The sequence below is a fragment of the Paroedura picta genome, chromosome 8, assembly GCF_049243985.1.
Source record: "Paroedura picta isolate Pp20150507F chromosome 8, Ppicta_v3.0, whole genome shotgun sequence".
NCBI classification, from domain to species: domain Eukaryota; kingdom Metazoa; phylum Chordata; class Lepidosauria; order Squamata; family Gekkonidae; genus Paroedura; species Paroedura picta.
The window spans coordinates 56,996,031-57,021,137 of record NC_135376.1 but is presented as its reverse complement, the minus strand read 5'-3'; the positions used below and the strand labels follow the sequence as shown (position 1 = coordinate 57,021,137).

At 42.8% G+C, this 25,107-nt stretch overlaps 1 protein-coding gene across 2 annotated transcripts; it reads right to left on the bottom strand.

Moving 5' to 3' along the window:
- Nucleotides 1–1,785: 1,785 nt before the first annotated feature.
- On the bottom strand, nucleotides 1,786–24,084 carry BAG3 (BAG cochaperone 3). 2 transcript variants are annotated; one of them, XM_077349926.1, is made up of 4 exons: nucleotides 23,609–24,084; nucleotides 6,324–6,677; nucleotides 3,822–4,142; nucleotides 1,786–2,582 (listed from the first exon to the last, which is right to left on the bottom strand). In XM_077349926.1, exons 1-4 carry the CDS (start codon nucleotides 23,777–23,779, stop codon nucleotides 1,827–1,829), a joined length of 1,602 nt encoding a protein of 533 aa, XP_077206041.1. In that variant the 5' UTR covers nucleotides 23,780–24,084; the 3' UTR covers nucleotides 1,786–1,826. The 2 variants fall into 2 exon arrangements, with proteins under 2 accessions (XP_077206041.1, XP_077206039.1); XM_077349924.1 differs by having other exon boundaries at nucleotides 3,822–4,187; nucleotides 23,609–24,082.
- Nucleotides 24,085–25,107: the final 1,023 nt, after the last annotated feature.

The following is a 25,107-nucleotide window of genomic DNA, read 5'->3' as shown; positions in this document are numbered from 1 at the left end:
TATTAAAATATATCATAATGAAAATGGTTAAGAGATTCTGGAGAAAAATTGGAAAAACCAGCAATTTGGATTTGTTTGTATTTACTTAAGACTGGAAAACATATTGGGTTCAATAAATGTGTCTACATTAAGAGAATAATGGGCAACTAGGTAATCAATTGCTGACTGCAGTTAGCTGCGACTTTGCCCTTCTGCCCCTTGTCCTTTCAAGCATGGAAGCATCCAGGGGCATCATCATCATCTTTGAAGTAGGGCACTGTTTGCAGACCAGGGAAAAGCATATATATACCATTATAAACTACATTGTAATGTAACTGACGAGTATAATGCAATCTACTTGCTCAAATTATTCCAAATAAGAGATTAAAATATAGAGGACATTTGGCCTTTCTGAGACTGTTAAGAATGCAGGATAGCATATAGAGTGTGTTAAGAAACCAATGTCCTGTTGAGTCCTGGGGATTCCATTGTTCTGACTGTTATAATAACTTGCATGGAAAGTGAAATTGCTGAAATGCTTTGTGCCAATGCCGCTCCTGTGTATCTCATCCACCGACTGACTAAATTCATTATCTGTCCCCAGTTGGGCAAGTCAGGCTGGATTGTACATAAACTAGGTCGCTGAAGGACTAATTTGAAACCAAACATAAATAAGCATTTCCTACACCGTGACAGGTTATTAATGGATGTCTAGTTGGTATGACCTGGCCTTTTGATTTTGATAAGGACACATGCAATCTCTTGTTTAGTTTACAGGCATCTGAATTTAGCCAACATAGAAAAAGATTCTGATTGGAAAACCACAATTAGGTAACATTGACAATACACCAATATGGCTTATTCTTTGCTTACAGCACCTACAAAACATAAAACTTCAGTATTACTAATACACAAACTATCATGTTTTTCTTATGCTGTCAGCCTTTTAAAGGACCTGCTTTTTCCATCTAATTTTGCAGAAACATTTAGTCAACTGCTAGGAACTGGATTTTCACAGGAGTATTTTTTGCTACTTCTTTCCGATGTGCAACTTGCTGCAGCAAAAACTTATTCAATATGGGTTGGACCCACATCAATGGAATGGCATTATCCTGCCTTCCCCCTTCCAAGGTAGCCCACTGACAATGCCCCGGAGGATAAGAAGTGTGTGTGTGTCTGCAGCAGCAAGGGGAAATTCAATTCTAATGACGAATTTACTCTGCAATCAACACAAAAGTTTGTTAGTTTGGCTGGTTTAAATAAAAGATTACACTTTTAAACAGATTTTGCTTTTCAGTTAATGAATGGTTAAGCATATACTTTCTGTTTATAAACCACGCAGGTTCACCAGGTTTCTACAGTATTGTTTTATTTTTCCCACTTAAAATGTAGCACTGAAATTCTGAACACACAATTATCCAAGTGTTATTAAAGTAACTAATGAAATTTGAAGAAAGAAAGAAAGAAAGAAAGAAAGAAAGAAAGAAAGAAAGAAAGAAAGAAAGAAAGAAAGAAAGAAAGAAAGAAAGAAAGAAAGAAAGAAAGAAAGATCAAATTTGTTTTTTCTGATGTGGTTGGGTAACTATTTCATTTGCCAATATTAACCCAAGACATGTGTCACTTGTAAACATCCATTTTACAATTGAGCAGTGCATAGAATATAGGATAAATGCATACTTTTCCTTATGCCCCCTACTAACTACCCCACTTGAATGTTTACTGTGTCCCAAGCTGCTATGTTTATTAAAAACCAATTGGTGCAAAGTGCCTGTAATGCATGCAAGTTAAAAATCATTTAACACACACTTTAAGTTAAAGAGTCTGAGGACTTTAATGTTCACTTGTGGCTACGGTTCAGTCACATTTTCAGATGTGTTTATATCTTTGGCAAGACTGGTAACTACTCCTTCCTTAGATTCAGGATGCTGCATTTCCATTTTGATTTGCTCTTCAGCATTCCTGTTATTTACATCTGTTGTAGTGTTTTCCACCGCAGATTCAACATCCATTTTTTCCTGTGCATTGTTTTCAGGCAATGATGATCCATCCACTTGTACAGGCTCTGGGACATCTTCTGCTTTCTGTTCAAGTCTTTCTAATATATTCTGGACTTTTCTTACACCATCTCTCCTGGCCTGCCGAACATCTGCACGGCCTTCAGGATCTACAGAGTCCAAGGCTAGCAGCTCTTTGGTCAAATACTCTTCTATCATCAGATACTTTTTGTCATTTTTCTTACCATCAAAGGAATCAACCGCCTGTTCCAGTGATTGCACTCTGTTTAGAATGGCTTCAACTTTCAAGACTCCTGGGTGCTTCTGAAGTTCTGTCTCTGAAGGCTTGGGTGCTTCAGGTTCTTGTGGTATATGTTTTTCTTCAAGAGGAGCAATTTTAGGAGAGCAAGGAATCTTTTTATCAACATCCTCTGGTGGGGGAGGTGATTTCTGTAGAGATGGCTTTGTGTCAGCATCAGTATGAAAGACTTGAATAGGGATGTAAGAAGCAGGACTCTCTGTTCCAGGTGAGCCTGTCTTGTTATCTAACTTAGCCTCAGGTGGTAGGCTTGCTGGTGATCCTTGGGTCGGCATTTGCTGCTGAGATGCCTGTTGGAAGAAGTGTGATGTGCTGGTCAGTGATAAATGCAACCCCAGAAAACAATTACAAGGATTTCAGCTCTTAACAGGATTAGAACATTTGTAAATTTCCAGATAACATGATGTTTTTCAGGTATTGCAATATTATTTTTAGAAGTCACCTAACTCAAAGCAGCTTGTATGGACATTAATAGTTATGAAGAGTGCTACGGGAACTTTAGAAAAAAGGAAGATATTTTTTTTAAATGAAGAACGGGAGAAAATGATATGAGGAAGTACAAAAAGTGAACTAGTGAGTTTGATGCCATAGAGTTCAAAAGTCTAGCGATGGAGCAGGCTGGATTGCATTTTAAGAAGCCAATTAACCTCACATTATGGCATTATGAGAAAAACCTGTGGAGGTTGATTTAACTTATGGGCTCCCAAAGTGGGCGTAGGCCCCCACTGGGGGTGGAAGAATCCAGGGGGCAGTAAGCAATTTTGGGGCACCAGTCTGACTCCTCCTGCGGCGGCTGCATTTTCCTAGTAAGAGATGTTCCAAGGTGGTTTGCCATTGCCTGACTCTGGATAGTACTGACCCTGGACTTCCTTGGTGATTTCCATCCCACTGCTGACCAGGGGCAGCCCTGCTTAACTTCCTGAAGAAAATGGCAGCTTCAGAAAATAGGTAGGATGGGATCATATTCCTATTGAGTTCCTTCCCCTCCTCAGACTCTGTCTTCCCCAGGCTCTACCCCAGATCTCCAGGAATTTCTTAACCCAGGATTGGCAATCCTTCCCAAAAAGTCTCCATCTTTGGAAGGCTGGAAAAGTCTTTCTTTTCCAGCTGTCGGGTTTTCTATTGCTTGCTTTTCTCTTTCTCTCCCTGTGTGTCTGTCTTCCCAGATTGTCTTTCTCCCCTATGAGGACCCCAAGTGGCTTTTATAAAGAATTTATGTATTTTTTTCCAGATTAAAATATGGCCACTGCATAACCATCAATAAAAAGTGGCAATACAGTGTGTTTTGAATTTGCAGTAGACCTAACACTAGGAAAGAGGTGTGTGTGTGTGTGTATGTAAGGGCACTAGGGATGTGGCGTGGGAGCCAAAGGGCAGCAGCCCAAAATATTTTGTGAACCACTGCGTTAACAGATAGAAAATGGATGGGGATTATTCTCTGTACTACTGTTTCTAGACCTCTCCTGTCAACTTTTTGCAGAGTAGTTGCTAGTGAAGGGGAATTATTTACATAGTTTCATCACACCTACCTGAGGTCTGACAGACTGTATTCTGATGGGAGTTGGGGACTGGATTCTGGCTGGTGAGCTTTCACGACTTGTGGAGCCTCTTTGTGACGCCTTGAATGGGGACTGTGCCCGTTGGGGCCTCTGATCCCGGTCATTGACTTGAATCTGGTGGAACACTGGTGGGTGAGCATGGTAATCACTCTGCTGGGCTGGGTAGTGTGTCTTCTGTGCCTGATGATAGCCTTGTGATGGTTGTCTTGGAACATTTCCCTCATGGATCACAGGGATAGGAATATATCCACGAGGGAGCTGATGACTTCCTGAGCTGGGCCTGCCTGAGGACTGAGAAGAAATAGTTGGCGATTCACAAGATGCAGGTGATGGAGGCTGCAGGGGGGGGGGGAAAGAAAAAATTCATTATTAATGTTCATTTTCACGTGTGCTGTTTTATTTTCAAAGGATGTAAAATATTTAAAGCTGGGTTAGCAAACGGCTGACAATCTCAAGATAGCACCCATGTGCTAAATTTGATCTATGTGCAAGAACTATGGTGCCTTGGCACACCAGTCATGCTAAAAAAATCCTCCAGAGGGACCAAAGAGGTTGCAAACATCACAAGGAGGCTATTTTACTTTTAGGAATTTGTATTTTTCAATCTTGAGAAAGTTCCCTTCTGGCCCCTTCCACACCTAAGAGAGGAGTAACGTCATTTTTTGTTCTGTATGTTTTAGCTATCTGTTTTGTATTAACTAATTATAAATGGAAGTGCTTGTACTATCTTCATGGCTGACAGATTTACTGCCCTTTCATCAGATGCATGTAATGCTATCCTCATACTATTTTTTGCTGAAAAAAATAAACTATTTGTTTATTTATTTATTTATTTGGTTTTATAGATGTCAACCTCCTCTTAAGCAGGATCAAAGCATACATTTTGTATGCATATTATAAAATCACAACTTAAACAATAAAACCTTGTGCTGCTGTTTTCCTGCCTATTAATTGGTCAGTCTTCCTCTTAGCCTATTTTGTGGGTGTCATGTCATGTCAGTTTAGTGATGGGCACAAACAGATGATTGGAAGGAGGCCTGTAGAGTTTGTTGGCTATATTAGCTAGTTAGCTTATTCTGGCCTCAACCAAACGCCTGGCGGAAGAATGCCAGTTTATAGACATCTGGAAACACAGTAATCCTCCTGGAAATGGCCTATAAGTGAAAATAAATAAAACATACAATTTTTACAAGAAAGAAAGATGTACAGAGAATGAACTACAGAATGAGTAAAAAAATTGAATTGCATTATTGATGAACACACTCTGCAGTTCTGATTCTACTGATTTCATTTCTTTAGGAGATATACACAGTACAGAGCACTGATACATGAAACATACACAACAGAAGGACTATAAGCTACCACAAACACAGGTTTCTGAATGCAATGGGTGTGCCCATAATGCATTTTAGAATTACATTAAATGTCTTTTAGTTCTGGAAAGAAACAACAATGAAGTATGAGTAATTTCTTTCTACTCAAACTTGTATTAAAAATGCTTGCAGTGATTCTCATCAACTCTGTCCTTTCCAGAAATCTTGATGGCAAAGTGGAGATCTCAAACCCAGGTCTTCCAGAGCCTAGTCCAGCATTTTAATCATTATACTCCATTGACTGAAGTGAAATGTTGCTAGCTAACATTTATAAATATGCATGGAGGACACATAAATGTGGCCTATGCTACTGTTTTGTTGCTTATCAATGTAAATATACTCCAAGTGTCATGTTTAAATGTTTATACTTTGTTTCATGTTTCAGTAGTCCCAAACCCAACAGCACTGTTCTCTGGATGTCCCACCCTGTGATTAAATTTGACTCACACCATATTAATCCACCTTGGTTTTCATTATGAAATACACTATAAGTAACAGAAATTTAATTTTGGGGGGGAACTACTGGAGGAGAAGACAATTAGGTAGCATCTATAACGCAACTGAAAGTTATTGTATAATCTCAAACCACCTCATCTGGAGTTAAAACTAAACTTCCTTTCAACTAGGGCCATGCACCTATTTTATCTCAGTATTTTTCGCAATGGGTCAATTGGTAACCCCCACCATCACACTGCAGGATTCCCCCAAAACTCCAGATCTCAATATCTGACTGCCCAATAGAACCCGCCAAGGAACAAATCCTGCAGGGAGAACTCTCCCCACAGTTCTCTTCAACAGTTCAGTTGAACAGCCTGAAAGAGCCCCAGCTGGGCTGACAGGAAGACTGCCCCCCTGGGCTGTTTTTGGGTTTACTGCTTCAAGGAACTGCAGAAGAAAGCCCCAATCTGCTCCAGCTTCTCAGCTGTTGTTCGGGTTTTCCAGTAATTCCTGAATATTTTTTTTCCAGGGATTTTTTTCCAGTTCTCCCTTTGGGATGGAGAAATACCCCCCCCAAAGAAAATATGTGTGTGTCCCACACACACAAGCAAAGCTTCTAATGAAAATATATACATATACCACAGCAATCCCATCATCTTACCTCAGATCCATGAGGGGAGGATACTTGGGCTGGTGCAGCAGCTGTTGCCTGTCCCCCTTGTTTATCTATCTGGGCAGCTTCTGCAAGTCCCCGAGCAGGGGACTGCGGACGGGCAAAACTTCCCCTCAAAGGTGACGGAGCCCGCATTGTTGTCGGAACTGTGTCTGCCTTGACACGTTGCATGTCCGGCTGGTGACCAGGATAGTAGGAGTACTGCTGCCTATTCTCTGCACCTTCATGGATGACTGGAATGGGGATGTATCCAGGGCGAAGCTTTGGGTATACCACATTTCCTTCTGTGATTTGGGACTGATTTGGACTGTTTCGAGATGGACCATTTGCTGACTGGCTGTCCTAAAGAACCAAACAGAACACACAATACAGGTTTAGAAGTTAGGATCTGTACAGTTCAGAACAAGCAGCTAGGAAAGAACGCAAGCTCAAAAAAAGTCCACATATTCCTACTAGAACTCCTTTGAACAACATCTATAGCTAGTACAATTACAAGAATAGATTTAAACTTGGCTGAGAAAAAAGACAAAATATACTTTAAAAGTCTGCCAAATGGACCAATAATTCAAAATTGCCTCGTTCAGTTGATCAATAAATTATAAATAACAAAGAATCTGAATATCAATATCATTTAAAAATAAATCCGTACAGCTTGCAGCCTAATCATATCCATTTCAATAGGGGCTGCAGTGAATGCAAAAGCCTGTGATGAAACAGCTACCAGAGCCTTGTATAGAACGGAACAGGAATCTTTTAGGCATCCCTAAGTGCAGTGTTAAAGTCTGCATAGCACAGGCAGCATAATGTACCATGAAACCTTGTGTAAACACAAAGTACATAGTATTATAATAAAGTATTACAATATATTGGGGCCAATTTTACAGTCTATATCCATGCAATTTTTGTTTGCACAAAACGTCTTCTCTGAGCTTGTTATGGAGAACAGGAGCACCTAAGCTTTAAGCTTCAGAGAACTTGATCCTAAACAAATTGTCTGTGTGCCTTCTTAGAATCTGGCTGCTGTGCTGTGATTTCATGGAATGTTCTCAGATATTCTGATTGCCCACACTCCCTTATTAAAATGTTGGTGGACTGTGCAAGTCCACCGAGGAAACCAAACTTCAGTTTGCTTTGGGTGCAAATCCTCACAAATTCCTCCCTCCTACCCACCCCGCTATAGCTCTTCTAATGAAGCTCTTCCTGCAGCAGCCTTTCTATTTTGGGACCACATTCTAGATGAATCTCCAAATGAGATCAAATAACAACCGCTGCTGCCACTCACAGGATAAATATCATTCAGCAAGAGCCAGACTAAGTATGATGGTGGCAGTCTTGTATTTTAAAATGAGGATCTACTCCAATGACATGTAAAATGGTGGTGACACTATGATTTAAAGGAAAATGGTTCTCAATCCTTCTTAAGCCTGTTTACCTCTACCCACTTGTGCACCGTGGAAAGTTAGTTTCCTCCTTAGCAGCACTCCGTTAGCAAAAATGACTCCACTGAGAAAATAACTGGAGACGGTTCTGCAAGGAGTGCAGTGCGGGGCCCTAAGAACCTTCAGTGACTTACAGCAATGAACTTCTTTCATGCTCAGATCCTTCTCACTTGACTTCCCTCATATAGGATAGGGGAGTAGTCAGATTTAAAGACACAGGTTTGTCTTCATCAGATTTAACTTGGGCCTTCATAATAAGATATATAATCCTCAACAGTAAATGAAAGGAATGACAAAAGGTTAACACAGCTTTAGCAACAAGTCTCCAGAACATACAGCTAACAAAAAAAGTCAGCCTGCCTACCCACACAGACCTGCATCAGTTGTGTCATAGCTTGAAATGGAAAAAAAGCTTTAAGCTTTCAAACACTCCTATCAGGTCACAATCTAGAAACATCTTATGCTTCCAGGGCAAGTGGTCACTTTTAAATCCAAACTAGCTAATGGATTTTATAAAGAGCAAAACAAATTGTACTATAAAAACCCCCAAATAGAATGTTTAGCAATATTTGGTAACAGTCAATGAAACAGGCATCATTTTTCCTCTTTGTAGCAAGTCAACTAGGGCCCAATGATTCTTATACGCTATCAAATTCAAGCTCAGCGTTTTCCTTAGCCTTTTGTATGCATGTATATATTTTATTGTTTTAACTAAGAGCATGCTCTATTAGATATATTTTCATGTTAAGAACAGGACATAAATATTTAAGTTAAATAAATAGATCATAAACAGACCAAACTAGCTCTCAAACCAGCACATCTGCCATTATATTTTTTTTCTTAAAAATCTGTTTCAAAGTAGGGCAGGAAACTAGATAAATTTCCAGGAACTATGGTTGAATTTTATAGAAGGGTTGGAAACTAATGTAACTGATACTATCAAGAGTATAAGGATGTGGTTCTAATATCACTTTCATTAGTACACAGCGATGTTTTTCTGTTAATTATAATTTCATCTGCATAATTATACACTAACAGGAGTATCTATCTAGTCTGACATTCATATAAAGTGTGTACATTTCAGATCAAAGCTGGAAAAACCCCGGAAACTACATTCTCATGCACGTAACTTTTAAAGGAAGAAGTTTCCAGGAATACATAACCTACTTAATCACGATCTCCTCTGCATAAGTATACAATGCAGCAAGACCATGTAATCAGTTCAACATTCATGTGAAATGCATGCATTTCAGATCAAAACTGGAGAAATCCCAGAAATTAGATTCTGATGCTTGCACCTTTTGGGGAAGGCAGAGGATTCTAGAAATCCAGTGTGTCCGATATATATATGAAAGAGCATCCATGGCTGCTGGAAATTCTGGCTACTCCCTTTCTTTCCAAAGGATACAAATTAAACTGTTAAGATGCTGTTTCCCCAATCATCTCACAAACACTGAATTTGAGACCCACCTCAGATTTACACAGGTCCTCCTCACTTTTGTCACCATTGGAAGTTAATGTTCAGGAGTACATGCAAGTATCTAAATGCAGTATGTTGCGCATGTTGGGCATAAATATATCAGAATGAAAACTCATCTGGTGAGCCTATTGAGAAACAAAGGCATTGATTTTTGGCAGTGGGGAGCTGAAGCCAAACACTAAATGTATTACATAATTTACAGCCACATACAAATTGTGTCCGGAGCACTAATGATCAGTCTCCCATGCTTGCTCAGGAGAGGTGAAATAAGATCAGAAAAGACTTGTCCCCAAGATGCTGCTATGGACCGCCCCAGTGTGGCAGGGGAGGAGGTGTTCTCATTGGGGAAAACAGAGGACAACCTGCTCCCAAGTCCTGCCTTGGCAGATCCTTCCTGCGAGGCCTGGGTCTCAGGGTCTTCCCAAAGGAACTCTGACCTAGCACTGGTATTACCCCTGATTAGGGTTTCCAACCCAGGCTGGAGGTCTCCTGGGATTACAACTGATCTCTAGGTGGCAAAGATCAGTTCACCTGGAGAAAATGGCTGCTTCAGGAGGCAGGCTCTGTAGCATTATACCCTGCTGAGACCCCTTCCCTTCCTAAAGCCTCACCATCCTTAGCTCTACCCCCAAAATGTCCAGGTATTTCCCAACTTGGAGCTGGCAACTTTACCCCTGAGCCAGTAAGGCCCTCAGGCCTGGAGACCACAGCACAGACCTGCTCATGGCCCAACCTGCCACTGTCTCTCAAAGCACCCCAGAACAGAAGAGATGAAGGGGTACAGATAAAGCATAGAGAGCCAGTTTGGTGTCGTGATTAGGAGTGCGGACTTCTAATCTGGTGAACTGGGTTCGATTCTGCACTCCCCCACATGCAGCCAGATGGGTGACCTTGGACTCACCATGGCGCTGATAAAGCTGTTCTGACCAAGCAGTGATATCAGGGCTCTCTCAGCCTCACCCACCTCACAGGGTGTCTGTTGTGGGGAGAGGAAAGGGAAGGTGATTGTAAGCCGCTTTGAGACTCCTGATAGAGAGAAAGCAGCATATAAGAACCAACTCTTCTTCTTCTTCATAGACCAGACACAGTAGTGTTTGGCTAGCAGCCCATGGCCTCCCTTCTGTGTAGGAAATGATGAAGAGACCAGTCAGTTATCATAGGATCTGGCCCCAGTACTTCTCAGGAGTGGAGAAGCTGAGTCATCTTGCAGGGAAGGCTTATATGGGAACAACATGTAGTTTTGCTGATTACTCCACCAGTTGCCAGACTGGTTTTATAGCTATGCTTGTTCCTTGACCCTTGGCCTGATTTTGTCTCCGCCTTTTGGAATACATAACCTGACCATGGACTGAGATCTCTGACAGCCTTCTGAGTTTGCCTTTGATTGTATTATTGGACTTGGGGCTTTGACTTTGGGGCTCTTAATCTGACAACCCCTGCTGTCAGATCCTGTGGTTACTGGGACTTGCTTCCCACCCAGTGGGCAAGACTGGTACACAGAGCATAGCAATTGTGTCAGAGTCTACAGTAACATCACTGGCACCTACCCATCATGACAAAGCATGTTGTCCCCAACCAGCACTGCCTCCTGGGACAGGCAAAGATGAAACCAGTCAACTTGAACACACAATGACACAGCCACATATCCATGACATCAGCTTACTACCCCCAATGTGTACAACACAAAACCTAGACTGAGTTATGCTGGCAGAGAGTTTAGTCAGTTTCCTAAACTATTCAGAAGAGACTATAAGGTGACACCCTACAGCACCCTATTTACAATGCATGGATTCAAATGTAGATTGTATTAAATCCAGATTTCATTTGAAAGCTGCAGATATACATTGAATGATCTTTTTACACATTTGCTCTGGAGGTGGTAGTGGAATTAAAAATCAAGGCTGATTTTCATTCTATCCATCATAATCAGAAAACAAAACAGTCCTTGCAAAAATCTTCCCTATCAGTGATTTTTCCTTTTACTTTAGCCCTGGAATGAGTAATGCCTCTTGCGCATTTTGGAATAAAAGTGTCTTTTTGCAGCCCTGTATGTGTACATCATAAGCAACAACTAATGAAAATATAATCAACAAGATGGAGGTAGTCTCTTGTACTAAACTTCCATCCAGAGTAAAATTTTACTGCATACTCAAACGGGAAGCTGTGACATCACTTTGAAAGAACAGTATTAACTTGCACTCTGGTCAATGCATCATTCTTAACAGCTATTCAGAATTACAAGAACAGCCAACAGAGAACCTGGGATTGAAACCTAGCCCCCATATTTTGCTTTACTCTTTCAAAAGAACATGAACAGAGAGAATAAATTCTGTTACAATAGTTCCTGTGTTTTATAGACATATCTAGGCTTAATCTTTCTAATTAATTCCAAATGCAAAGGCTGACATGTTTGCAAGTTGACTGGAGTAATGAAGATGTACTGGAAATTTTAAAGTGTGGGATATTATCGAAAATCCAAGGGGCAAAAGTCATGCCTTCATAGCCCCTTTCTGGTTTGTGTTTAGTAGATACAGCTCATATATTCAATCTTTCTTTACAACCAGGAGGCCTAGGTACATACTTTATTTCTAAAACAAAGAAGCTACAAGATTCTAGATTTTTTTCGTTTTGACAATAATCTTCCCTCAATGTGGTTTACATAAGAAATGAGTGACAGATACAATAAAACAATTAAACTATAAAATACACTAGAAACATTATCAACAATTTAGACTATCATCAAAATTTCTAATTCCCAACATAACTAAATCTGTGGATACTTAAATCCAGAGACTGGACCCACACAGAGACAATATAAACCTATAAACCTGTAAAAAAGTATACGGTGTTCAGAAAAATCTGTAATTTAGAAGGAGAAAAATATACTGAGGGTTTAACAAACTGAAACAATAGAAACAGTGCTTGTAGCTTTAATAAATGAATGTGTTTTCAGTAGCCATTGTGGGGATTGCCAGGCAATCATAATATGACCAGAAAGCTTTTGTTAGTGAAATAGGGGTAGGGGACAGGCTCCTTTCCAGGGCTATTTTGACCTTTGAGGGAGGATTCATTAGGACCACACCTGGCAGCAGTTACGAAGCAATTTAATACCACACAATTTACAAGACTCACCCAAGTCTGACTGCTTGCTACTGTTCAAAGGCAGTCATGCTACAAAAACCAGTATGCCGTCATGGGTAGGGTTTCAGACTAGAATCTGGAAGACCCAGGTACAAATCCCCACTCTGCTGCAGAAGCGCACTGAGTGATATTGGGCCACTCACATATAGCCTACCTCACATGGTTGTCCTAAAGATAAAATGGAGGAGATAAAGATAAAATGAACAATGTAAGCAGCTTTGGGTCACCACTGTGGGAAAAGGCAAGAGTATAAGTGAAGTAAATAAATAATATAGCTGAAGATGAGGGACAGATAAAAGAGAGGTTAGTGGGTGGGTGAACAGGAAGCAGGAAAAGATAGATATGGGGGTCGCCAGAATGGAAAAAGGAAATAGTGTGAGGAAGAGGATACAGAGGAAAATGAATTGTCCCCCAGAAGTCCTTCCAGATTATTCACTGTGAAACTGGCCCCAGTCTAGCAACTGGTATTTTGCAATTTGGTCATAGCTTTCTTGGGCTGCGGCTGCCAGGGGGAGGGCAAGCTGAAGAGACAAAAGCCTGTGCGTGCTTTCAGGGAAGGGGCAGAATTGTGGGGGAGATAAGACAAGATGCCCCCTGTAAGTCTTTGTGCAAACCTAAAATAGCCAAACATCTTCAAGTGTCACCCTAAATAGCACAGATTTACAGACTCTTTGGGAAAGCAAAAGATGAATGGCAGAATGACCATCAACAAATCCAGACTTACATAAAGATAAGCAGTGAATACTTTGCAAGCATTGCCATAGTCATGAACATTGTTTTAGAGATACACTATAAACTGCATCATTATGACAACTATTTTTCCATGGCTTCATAGAATTTGTCTTAACACATTTCCTCAATAACTCCCATACTTCTCTAATGCAGCACCGGAAGATAACCACTATTGATGGTCAGTTCATAGTCTGAGGAAGAGTGCTTGCACTAGAAAGAATCTTTGTTGGGTGCCACTGGACTCTGATTTAGTTTTTTTGTGCTACTTTCCCCAGTATATGATGAAACTATCTTTTTATTTAGACATTTTGAAGGCTGTCAAGTCTATGGGCTGGTTCTCACAGAAAACAATCTTGCATGCTTTCCTACTGCAGCCCTCTGATTCCTTCCTCATGCGACTCCTGATGACTGCCCCCCTCCCCCCAAAAAAACAGTGCAGGAGCATTTCAGGCTACCACGGGACGGGGGAGGCAGGAAAATCATGCTTCTGTGCAGGAAAAACCTTCAGTGCACAGTCATTTCTTCAAGGGGATGTAACCCTATATGCTAACATTAGAATTTGTGTTGGGAAACTGATCAGTGCTGCAATGTTTCCAGTTATTTTTTATTTCTGATATACTTTCTATTTGTGCATAATTTTGTGAGTACATATGTCCAAGTATATTTGACAGACTTGCAAATATTAATCTACTAGAAACTAAGCCCGCTGTGTTTTAAAGACAGCGGGCGCTAGGAGTGGGTAAGAGTTTCGCGGGGTGGGTGGGCGACTTGGTGGCGAAGCGGGCACCAGAGGGTGGGGATGGCGCGGCCTGTGTGGCTGCATCATCGTCGTGTGGAGTTGGAAGTGTGGATGGGGCGCAGCACAAACCTGAGACTGGGAGGCTGGAGATGGCATTCAGGACGGGGCGCGGAGTCAGACAGCAGAGTAGGTAGGCTCCTTGGGGCCGGGGGCTGTGTTGGCGCAGAGTGTTGCTGGAGGCATCGGCACGGGGTCCAGAGTGCTGGGCGTGGCGTGAGGGGTTTCTGGGCCGGTCGCTGGGGCGTCAGTGTGCGGCAGGCGCCTGCCGGGTGGTGGTGGCAGCGGGGAGCGGTGTGGCTTGCGGCGGTGTGGTGGCTGGCGACGTAGGCGGAAGCGTGGGGGAAGGGAGCACTGGTGGGGTCGGTGTTTGCGGCACGGCCGAGGCTCGGGCGTGGCCGCAGGTTGTGTTCCGCGGCGGTGGGGAGGTGGGGTGTTGTCAACTGGGTCGGGCCCCTTGTCGTCGGCGCGGGGGCAGCGGGCAACCTTCCTCGGCCGGGGCTAGGCAGGCCGATGTGGGGGGGCGGATCGGGAGGCGCTTCGCGCCTGCCGATTGGGCCCTCCGTGTGTCAGTCCGGGGGAAGGGGCCTATCGGCACCCTTCCTCATCACGGACAGGGCCCGCCGCCATGGCCCTTAACAAATTATTTAATCCGCGGAGCAGGTTAAGGATACCAGGTAAATCTTTTGACTGACAGGCTTTTTGATGATGGGGAGGTACAAAGAGAGCAAGTGCAAGGATAGTTCTGTAGCCTGTATATCTTCTGAGTCCCCCCCCCCCTCCGGACTCTTAGAACAGCAGTTTTATCCTGTTGTTTCTTTCAGGAACAAAAGCAAAATGTAAGGCAGGCAGACAACTGTGCCAGGAAGAAATCTCCACACACTTCTCTGCTACTCTATCCACTTTTGACAGTGTTGGGGGAAGAGTGTTATTTTCTCTCCTGTTGTCCCTAACAAGATAGACAGAAAAATGCAAAGGAAGAGATCCTACCTAAAACAAAAATGAGATTTTACTAGCAAACCACTCAATAGTGGTTGACTAGCAAGATTAACTGCATGCTAGAAAGAATGAATGCCAAAGACTTCCTAGATGGGAATTACAGGACTCATCTTGTTAAAAAGAGTTTGGTTGCTATTGTGAGATCATTGGTAAAAAATACAAGGGTACAGCCAGAAAGAATTGTGCAACTGAGAAAGAAAAATATTTCATCACTGTATCCTGCGTGTGACTTCCCAAGAAGTAATCACAGAGAAAAAATCTCAGTCTTATTCTGAGCCTTTCAGTAAGAATATAGAAGGCATCCTATACTGAGACAATTGTGTGGTCCCTTGTATTAGAGGACACAGTTGTTTCACAATGTACTGTGCAAAGAAAAGTTATTTCTGTGAGGAAAGCAGGATGCATTCCTTATGTAGGCAAACACTCAAATGAGTTAGCCATGTCTTCAAACATCTAGAAAGGCTAGAAGAGGTATATTGTCATGATTCTGAATTTGAAATTATATGTGTCAGGTAGTAGACTAGACTGCCTTGTCTAAAACAAGATGAAATTGAAGACATGTCTGCAGTAGGCTGTTTGTAACAGATTTTCACATTTTATTTGATTTGTTCAAGCTCTCTATTACATTGTTCTTGATACATTTTCTGTTTGTACATATTTCTGTTTATTGGAACTATTGTCTTGGCTTTGAACAGTGGACAAAAAGAAGGGGTACATTAATTACAATGCTATATACAAGTATATTGCATATACAAGCATTATGTGTTATGATAATGTTTATGCAGTTCACTAACAAGAATGGGATGGATACAAACTGAAAAGCTACTTCAATGAAAATAAATGTTTTAGAAGTTGACAATTTAGATGGGACTTCTGTACTGTTTCATTCCAGCACTCTACCAATCTCTATACATTATTCTCCCCTCAACCTTGATGTTTCAAACTCTAGAAATGTATGACTTTCCTGACCATTTTTCTAAAAATATATGACTTTCCTGGCCTTTTTTTCTTTTCTTTCTTTTTTTTTTTTTTGGGGGGGGGGGCGACCAATGGATCAGATAAACAAATACATTTATTCATTATGATGATGTACTTAGGAAATGTATGTGCTGCCACTCTAGAGACTCAAGGCTACATATACTATAAATCAGTGTTCCGCAACTCCCGGGCGGCGGACCGGTACCAGCCCATGGAGCCCGTGGTACTGGGCTGTGGCAGAGGGGAGGGAGATACTGGTGTCGGTGTGCCAGCAGACACACCTCCCTCCCCCCCATGGCGCCCGCTGTGATTGGCCGCTTTGGCAGCCAATCGCTCCCAGCAAAGCGAGCGCCGCACTGTGGGGGGAGGCGCAGGCACCGGCGGACGTAAACACGCAGGCGTGGAGCTGCTGCACCTACGGGTTTGCTCCCACTGGTGCGCCAGTGCCTCGACCCCCTGCGGCACAGCAAGCACTGTGCTGCGAGGGGAGGTGCGGGTGTGCCAGCGGGCACAAAAACGGTGGCTCTACACCTGCACGTTTGCGCCTGCTGGCACCCATGCCTCCCTCCCCCCCGGTCCCCAAAAAGGTTGGAGACCACTGCTATAAATTCAGAACAACAAAATAATAAAACTAGTAAAAGCATAAAAATTATCAATTTTACGATCAGTAATAAAACACTAAGATGGGTCCTCATTCCATGTAATGTCTGGGTTTCCAGAAACATATGAAGGCATGCATTCACCCCATTTACCTATAAATGGAAGCTGGACTCAAAGATTCCCTCAGAAGCTGATGAAACTAATGCAGTACAGAAAGAGTTCAAGTCATCACTTCACCCTCCAAAAAGCAAAAGTTAAAATAACATCCCTTAAAATGAACCCTGCAAAAAGAATTCCCTCGCTGGAAATGAAGAAGATACACATGTTGCAGCAAGTCATTTGTTTTCATTGCATAACTCAAAAGCAGAGCCATGGATCTATGATCTTGATTTTAACTGAACCGTAACTTAATCTTGCCATGTCAAACAAGGAAAAGAAATAAACACCCTTCACTTGACGCGAATACAAGCCTACTCATGTGAATTGTTATGAGGGTTGTGGCCCTCATAAAATACTTAAAGGAGGAGAGTTAAGAGGCCTTAACTTTTCTAGTTCTTACTAGTTCAGGCTGCGGATAATATTATGCAGGGAGAACTGGAATATAGGGTTGAGAAGGAGGAGGGAGAAACAGTGGCAAAGTGATGATCAACAAACTGGGAAGGTATAATGAAGCACAAGTGCCTAAACTGGGAAAAGGTTGAAATGTGAGGGGGAAATACCTAAAAAGCCAGAAACTCCTTGGTTATTACCAATTTCCTAAAAGTATTCTATCTATCTAGGCATGTCTATCAACATGTCATACAACACACCCCAGATATCAAAATAATTTGGGCCTCCTCAAGAACATAAAATTGACAAGCAGTGCTCATTCTAATCCCAAGCAGGAAACTAGACCTGAACAATAAAAGAGGAGAAGCTAGAATGCTTTAAAGCTCTCAAGGGAAGGCCTCAAGGAAGCAAAAGGCCAAGCAAGAAATCTTCCATATACATAGTTATTGGTATTCTCACAATGTGCCGAACATTTGAAAAGTTCCAGAGAGAGCCTCACCTGCCAGGAGCCTTCTGGGAGAAGTCCCCCGCCCCATCGGGTTTAGAGAGAAGCCTCTCTGAGCCCAGTGGGGGTTATGCTGGCCCCAGCACCACCCCACCCCCACTGGGTGTAGAGAGGCTTCTCTCTAAACCCCACGGGGCCCGCCCAAGCCCCTGTCTAGCACCCAGTGCATTCCTGGACATACCAGGCTTTCCTTCTAGTATAAAAATACAATCTAACAGCACGCTGGAGGTTGGGAGACTATAGCTGCCCAAGTTATGGTAAATGGAAAACAAGTTGGAAAGGATCAGAGGAAGAATTCCATTTCTTTGCTAATGCAAATATATTATTTATTTGGATCCTGCTTTGCTTTCCAGTAGGGACTCAATGGAGGTTTTTTCACTTCCTCCATTCTAGCCTCACAACTACAGGCTCTAAAGTAGATTAGGGTGAAAGAAACTGACTGACCCAAGCTCATCCAGTGAGCTTCCATGGCAGCATGGGGATCTGAATGCAGATCTCCCAGATCCTAGTCCAACACTCTAACCCAGCCTTTTTAAACCTTTGACCATGTAGGAGAAATATTTTTCAGACTTTGAGGAGCCCCAGAACCAGGACAGAAATGTGACCTATTAAGGCAAGATACAAGGGAATGGCCAAAATGACAGAATCATTGAATTGAAAGGGCCCTACAGGCCATGTAGTCCAACCCCTTGCTCAATGCAGGATCAGCTTAAAGCATCCAGGATAAATATCTGTCCAGCCACTGCGTGAAGACTGCAAGTGAGGGGAAGCACACCACCCCCTTAGGCAGTCGATTCCACTGAACTGTTCTCCTGATATCTATCTGATATTGTTCTCCACGTAGTTTAAGCCCATTACTGCGGGTCCTATCCTCTACTACCAACAGGAACCTTTCCCAGCCCTCCTCTAAGTGAAAATCTTTCAAATACTTAAAGACAGCAATCATGTCCCTGGGGAGCTCTCATGGAGAATCCCTGCTCTAACCACAACACCATTCTGGCTTGCTCTCTCTTTCTGTCTTACACGCATACACACACTCCATCACTTAAAAAGGAACATTTAAAAAATAGTTCTAATACTGAAAAGTAACCGGAAGACATCACAGTTGTCTTTATACTCCAATCAGAAGGCAAAGCTTTCTTTTTCATTGTTTAGACAAGTAAAAAAGCAAGTGGTTTTCACAAACACCCTTGTGTATGGTACACAAATCTATTAAATATACAACATGGCAATGAGGCAGTTCCTTTAAAACTGGCTATTAATTTTCTATTACCCATTCATTATTCGTCTGCCACCTCATGATGTATTTACATTGTAAAATATGTATCACAGTGGCCAAGCAAAGTTTGAAGATCTGTGGCTACTTCACTGGTATCTAAAATGATGTGTATTCCTAGCTCAGCTATCGTCTTTAAAATATATTTATTTTTATTTATATTTGAAAGAACAGTTGTGACAATTATGACCAAACAGATCCAATAGTATCTCAGAAAGGTTCATAATAAATAAGCCAATAAAAAAAGCAAAAAAGGGGGGGAACAGCTCTGCTATCTTAAACCACAGAATTATAATACCAATCCAAGTTAACCACAGCAAACAACCTAGTTCGTGCCACCCTGGAACAACTTTTTGTTAGAATTGGCCATGACATTGAATAAAATCTATATTATTTATGACTATAAATATGTAGCCATCAGTGTATGGCTTTCAACAGTTTCAATTTGGCCACAATATTGCAAAGGAAAAATCTAATGACGATAGTACTCATTTAAAAAATTCTATCCTGCTTTTCTACTCTGAGTACATTTTGACCTATGAATAAGGTATGGTTTTCAGAATAATGACTAAACCAGTATGAAAATCACATCCTATTTCTCTTCATGAAGCTTAAAATTTAAGCAAGTAAATTTCAGGCTGGTTCTCCTACCTTGGCCTAATTTTGCAGTTGTTCTTATTCTTGCTTGGTGTTTTGATGTGACCCCGCACTTTCTACAGAACAATGAAGCTTCTTGACCATATCCTAGCAATGGGACTTTTCCTTTACAGCTGTCCCAGAAGCTGGTACACTGGATAGACAAGAGATCATTTCAGTGCGCTGTGTTACAAGAACATATTATGTATTTTGAGAGCATCAATGCACCAAGGATCTAATGAAACTTTAAGCAGCCACAGGAAGGCCACTGAAACGTTTCCATACAGCTGTTACAATGTGTGGGAGCAGGTTACAATGAGGATCAGCCCCAATGTATAGATAGTCTCCATGACAACTAACTGCTGCCAGAAATATACAGCGCTGCTGTGGAGACACTTCACATGACAGGGTCAGTCCAGGTAGTGAGATGTTCCTACATGCTAGATAAGGCACACTGAACTACTACTACATGGAAGCATTTTCACCAGCTTCCACACAGTTGCATTTCATTGTTCCTGAAATATTGCGAAAGCACCATATTATATTTCTACATAGATCAGTAAATCAAGTAAAATACATCCCAGTTTAGAACAATGACTCTGCAAGACAAATTAGGCTCTGATTTCCATTTGCGGCTGTGTTCCCCCCCCCCTTCTGCATGGAGTTAGGCTCCTTCAGGGTTGTCCCCAGGGTTGTCCTGACTTGCCCTCTTAGTTGGCCTATATCAAAATACTCAGAAATCCATGTTCCATTTTTTGACATGGGATCCAACAGGGTGTATGGCAGGACTGGGCCATGAGGAAGCAAGAAAACTTGGGCTTTCCCCAGTTAGGCATTCCCAGTCATTGCTACCTCCAAGTGTCACTTCTGTCATCTACTCTTGCAATCTTAACCACCATTAAAAAAAAATTAAACCATGGCTGATGGCGTTACAACGCAATTCCAATCTAATGAGATAGCAAAAGCCCCACCATGTTTGATTAGTACCTTTCCTTCTTTCTCTTTTCCTTTAGGAGTCAACTTCATATTTGGTTTTAGTGAGATTGGGGGCAGACTGCATGTATGTATGTGGGGAAATGGCATGATAAAGCAGCCCACCTTTTTGTATTCCCTTGTTTGTGTTATTATAGTTTTGTGTTATAATTGTGGTAATTTTTTTTTTTTTAGATTTCAAACTTGGGGGGGGCACTCAAATGCGACAAAATGGCACTGGAAGATTTGGAAGTTTTGGGAAGATTTGGGACAGTGACAACTGTCAAGTGAAAAAAAATGGTGGGAATTTTTAACTTCCTACCCCTTGGCTATTGCAGACACAAATCTGGGGGCAAACGGGGAAGTAGGGCAAGGACTTCCTCATGTTGATGTGGGAAATGATTGGGAGAGCCATCCAAAGGCAAAAAAATAGGGGACAGCACGACGTAACAGCTGGCTCAGTCCTCCATGTGGAAAAAGTCAATTTGTTGATTCAGCATATCTGATTTTGCATGCCACAAGGCAATTGCACTCGTCCCCACAGTAGGCGACAGGAAAGTTGGAGCCATAGAAGCTGCACAAAGATCTAAACAGGGTACCTTCTTTCCGCAAGTATATTTTTTCACACTTCAAGTTTCACACTTGAAGCTTGGATCACCTCCAGGATTTTTACTCATTGTGGGGGGCATGATTTCCACAGATTTATCTTGAGTTGAAGCCCCCTGTTCTACCACCCATGCCATTCCCAAGGGTGCTTTAACTTTCAACAGAAATTTAGCAAGCTCAGGGGGCTGTATCAGAAAGGAGTAGACAGGAAAGATCTGAAAGAATTTTACTCATGGTTCTTTGCATTCAAATCATTTGAAGTTTCAACGAATAATATGTTTCATATGGTATGCTGTGGAACTAAAACCCTACACTATTCATTTTCCAATGTAACATATCAATGTGAATTCAATAACTTTAACTTGCATAATTCTGAATATTCAGGTCAAATACATGTATTATCGATACTATTATCAATCAGCTTGGGGATAGTGTTCCATGTTAGGTCAGTTTATTTTATGTAAAACGGTTGAGCTCCACTGATTTATTGAGCATACTCTCTCCACTCAAAGTATGTGCCAAACAGTTAAAACATTTTCAGGCTATCTGGAAAGCTGAAAAATGGAACATATATAAACCAAGACATTCTCCGTCCAAAACCTATGCAGGGGTACTCTAGTTTAAGCATGCTAAAATAAACAATCTTAGACTAGAGTCACTCGGACTAGGATTGGATTACCTAGTAAGTATAAAAATCAGGGTTTGAGATTCTTTATATCTAACAGTTGAAATTTAGAACATACCCATAAAGACAAACATTTCTACATAGATATGCATTCCTTGTTTTCTTCTAGGGTTGCCAGGCTCCAGGTGGGGCCTGGAGATGCCACAGAATTACAATTTATCTCCAGACTAGAGAGATCTGATTCTCTGGAGAAAATGGATGCTTTGGAGGGTGAACTCCGTAGTCCACTAAAGTCCCTGTCCTTCACAGGCTCCATCCCACAATCTCCAGAAGTTTCTAAGGGATGGCAACATCTATATTACCAGCTATAACTAGTATTCCTTGCTAAGAAAACTAGATTGTAATCTCTCTTTTGTGCCATGTAGAATTCCAATTCCCCTCATTTTCTTCTATGGCGTGCATATAAAACTAAAGAAAGTATGTATTCCCTTTGCACTGATTTTTCTGTATACAGACCCCCCCCCCTTCCTGGTATTTACAAAACGGTGGAGAAAAAATCCTGTAAATCCATAATGAAAATATGTCTGTGACTTTGCTTCTGCTTCCAGATTTGCATCTCTCTGACCACCAGCGCAGCGTGACTTTTTAACAGGAACAGCTGGACACTGCTTTTCAGAACATTAAGAACCTTCCCTGGCAGCTGAAGCTTTTATGTTGAAAGCCAAATACATTGCTCTAGTGAAGCTACTCAAATGCCTTCCAGTGCTGTTTCTCACTAGCACAGAGTTGTTCAGCTTCCTGGTAAGAACTATCTGCCCAATTGTTCTCCAGTAATATATACACTATATTTCTGAATATGAATAGTCTTCTCCCCAAGTGACAGACTCTTTCACCAGTTGTATTAAGCTTAGTATTAATCTCCAAAGCCAACATGCACAGGCAAATTCCTGTTAATAGGAAAAACACCCAACAATTATTTTCCACAAGGCTGTTAACTTCCTAGTTCAGACAAGTTGTCATTGCACAACTAAGGAACAGATCTGTTTTTACATAATCTTCCCATCTCAATCAATTCAACCTTAACTTCAAAGCAAAGTATTATTTAAAGAGCATCTATATGCTTTCTGTGCAAACTTGAAAAGGAAACCCCACCAGGAAGGCACTTGAACGAAATACACTGTCCTGCTTGAGGTGCATACCGCTGCAAGCGAACTCAGAAGTTTGTCTCGTTCCAGGCTGCCTTAGACTTAACCAACTTTAAATAAACACTGAAAGGGCTGAGGTATCAAATGATTTAACGCATAAAAAAAGGACTGCAGTGCGTCAGAGACAAAAGCCAGCTCCTAGCCTCACTGCATTGCCATGTAGCTGGGGGGAGGGCAGGCTTTTCCTGGCACTGCCCCATTGCATTGCTAATAGCGCCTCGGGAAAGCACTCGGCCGCTGTCCTTCAAGAGGCGCCGTCGTGCGCTGAGGGTGGAGCAGAATTCCGTGAAGGCCTGCTGACCCCCCCCCCCTTTCACCGTGCCAATAACTGAGGAAAGTAAATGACTTCTCAGCTCCCGCAACGATGCCATATATACCGAGAAAGTATCCCCTCCCTCACCCACACCCACTCCTCTGCCAAGTACTCCCAAGTAGTATGCCTCCCCCCCCCCTCCTCCACCCACACCGGCCACAAATCGCTGCTCCCCCTTTCAGCACTGCCATGTCCCGAGCGAAGTCGGAGCGCGGAGGGAGCCTCAGCCCCTGCCAAAGGCTCTCAGCAAAGAGTTTCTTCGCGACCTCCAGTTCAACCCCATGAGGGGCGGAAGGAAGGGGCCGAAGGGTCACCTGGCCCCCGCCTCTCACTCAGCAGACGAGGTAGCGGGACGCAGAGGACGCTGCCCCCCAAAGCCCCGGCCCGTTGCAGCCCCAGCCGACTGACTCCTGGGCGGTACCTTCAGGCGGTCCCCCTGCAGGCGCGGGTCGTTCCAAGTGGTGGTGCGGCTGTTATGATCCACAAAGAAAGGCCAGCCGGTCTGCGGGTCGATCTTCACCTCCCAGCCCGCGGGCAGAGGCTCGCGCTCCCCTCCGCCCGCCTGCGCCACGGTCTGAGCGGCCGCGCTCATGCTGCGCTCCAGAAAGGGAAGCTGGGCACCACGGCGAGAGACCTAGGAGGAAGCAGCAGCAGCAGCACACCGCCGCCAACACCGGGCCATGCACTGGGGAGTTAAGAGAGCCAGCCCGGCACCTTTATCGCTCAATGGCGAGAGGGAGGGGACACAGAAAGGGGTGGAAGTGTCTGGAAATAGCAGCTCCGCGCCAAGGGGGAGGGGGAGGAGGAAGAGGAGGAGGAGAAACGCAGGGCAGCTGCCCAGCTGGAAACTTCTGGGCGCCTCTAGACAGCCGGCCCGACAGCTCCTCCTTGAGTCACTTCGCTTTCGCTGTCATCGGCGCTCATCAGCATGAAGATTATGACGAGAGCGTCGCTCCGCCTCTGGGCCGGTGGCTGCAAATAAGGCTTGCCGGCTTTCGTGCCGTGTTTACCAGCGCCCGTGGAGAGGCGAAAGAGGCCGGCCGGCTGGCGTGAGAAACTCCCGCAAAGTTAGAAGCTTGCCCTCCATTTTGACAGAGGCCTGGGTAAAATACGAGGGTGGCGGGACAGAACGACTTGCACGTGCGCATGGAGCCTTCGGCAAACAGGGTCGCTGCCTGCGCAAAAGATGTGAAGAGCGATCCTACGCGGGATTACTGCAGCCTAAACCTTCAATGAGCTTGTGCACAGATATTGCCTGGTTAGCATGCTACAGTTCTTGGCAAGTGTTGGGCTGGCATGCCAACTAAGCACGTAAGGCCGCTTTACCCAGGCAGTAGTCCAAATGGGGTCGGGTAAATGCCGGAAAGAATCGAAATAAGCATTAAACAATAAACAAGAATACCGCAAAACAGTGAGATGCATTACAGACCCTTGGGAACAATATTTTAGAAATGAAGCGGTGGAAATCCCGCAGCTTTATTAACCCTAACTAGGCCAAAAGCCTCCAGAACACGGAACAGAACAGAATGAGCATTAAACAAACAACAACTTTGCAAAAAATATTGGGATGCACTAGGGATACTTGAGAAAAAGATTTTAGAAATGAAAAAGAATGCTCCTTTATTAACTCCTTCCAGGCCAAAATGTCTCCGGAACACCCAACATACAGCAAAAAAACAGTGAAATGCATTAAAGACACTAAATATTTTAGAAATGAAAAAGTGGAATTCCCAGACCTTTATTAACCTTTTCCAAGCCAAAATGCCTCTGAAACATCTTGGAACAGGCTGAAATGTGCATTAAGAAGGGTGCAGGGGTTTCACTTTTTCATTTTTAAAATACTTTCTTTGAGTGTCTGTAATGCATCCCATTGTTTTTTGCAATACTGTAATTGTTTATTGTGCATTCCAACCTATTTCA

What these genes read in the sequence shown, in the direction of transcription:
- BAG3 (XM_077349924.1), bottom strand. Translation starts at nt 23,779, where the DNA reads ATGAGCGCGGCCGCTCAGACCGTGGCGCAGGCGGGCGGAGGGGAGCGC. An exon ending in CCTCCCCTCATGGATCTGAG is followed by an intron (nt 4,188 to 6,323) that starts GTAAGATGATGG and finishes CCCCCCCTGCAG; the next exon opens with CCTCCATCACCTGCATCTTG. An exon ending in TACAGTCTGTCAGACCTCAG is followed by an intron (nt 2,583 to 3,821) that starts GTAGGTGTGATG and finishes TTCTTCCAACAG; the next exon opens with GCATCTCAGCAGCAAATGCC.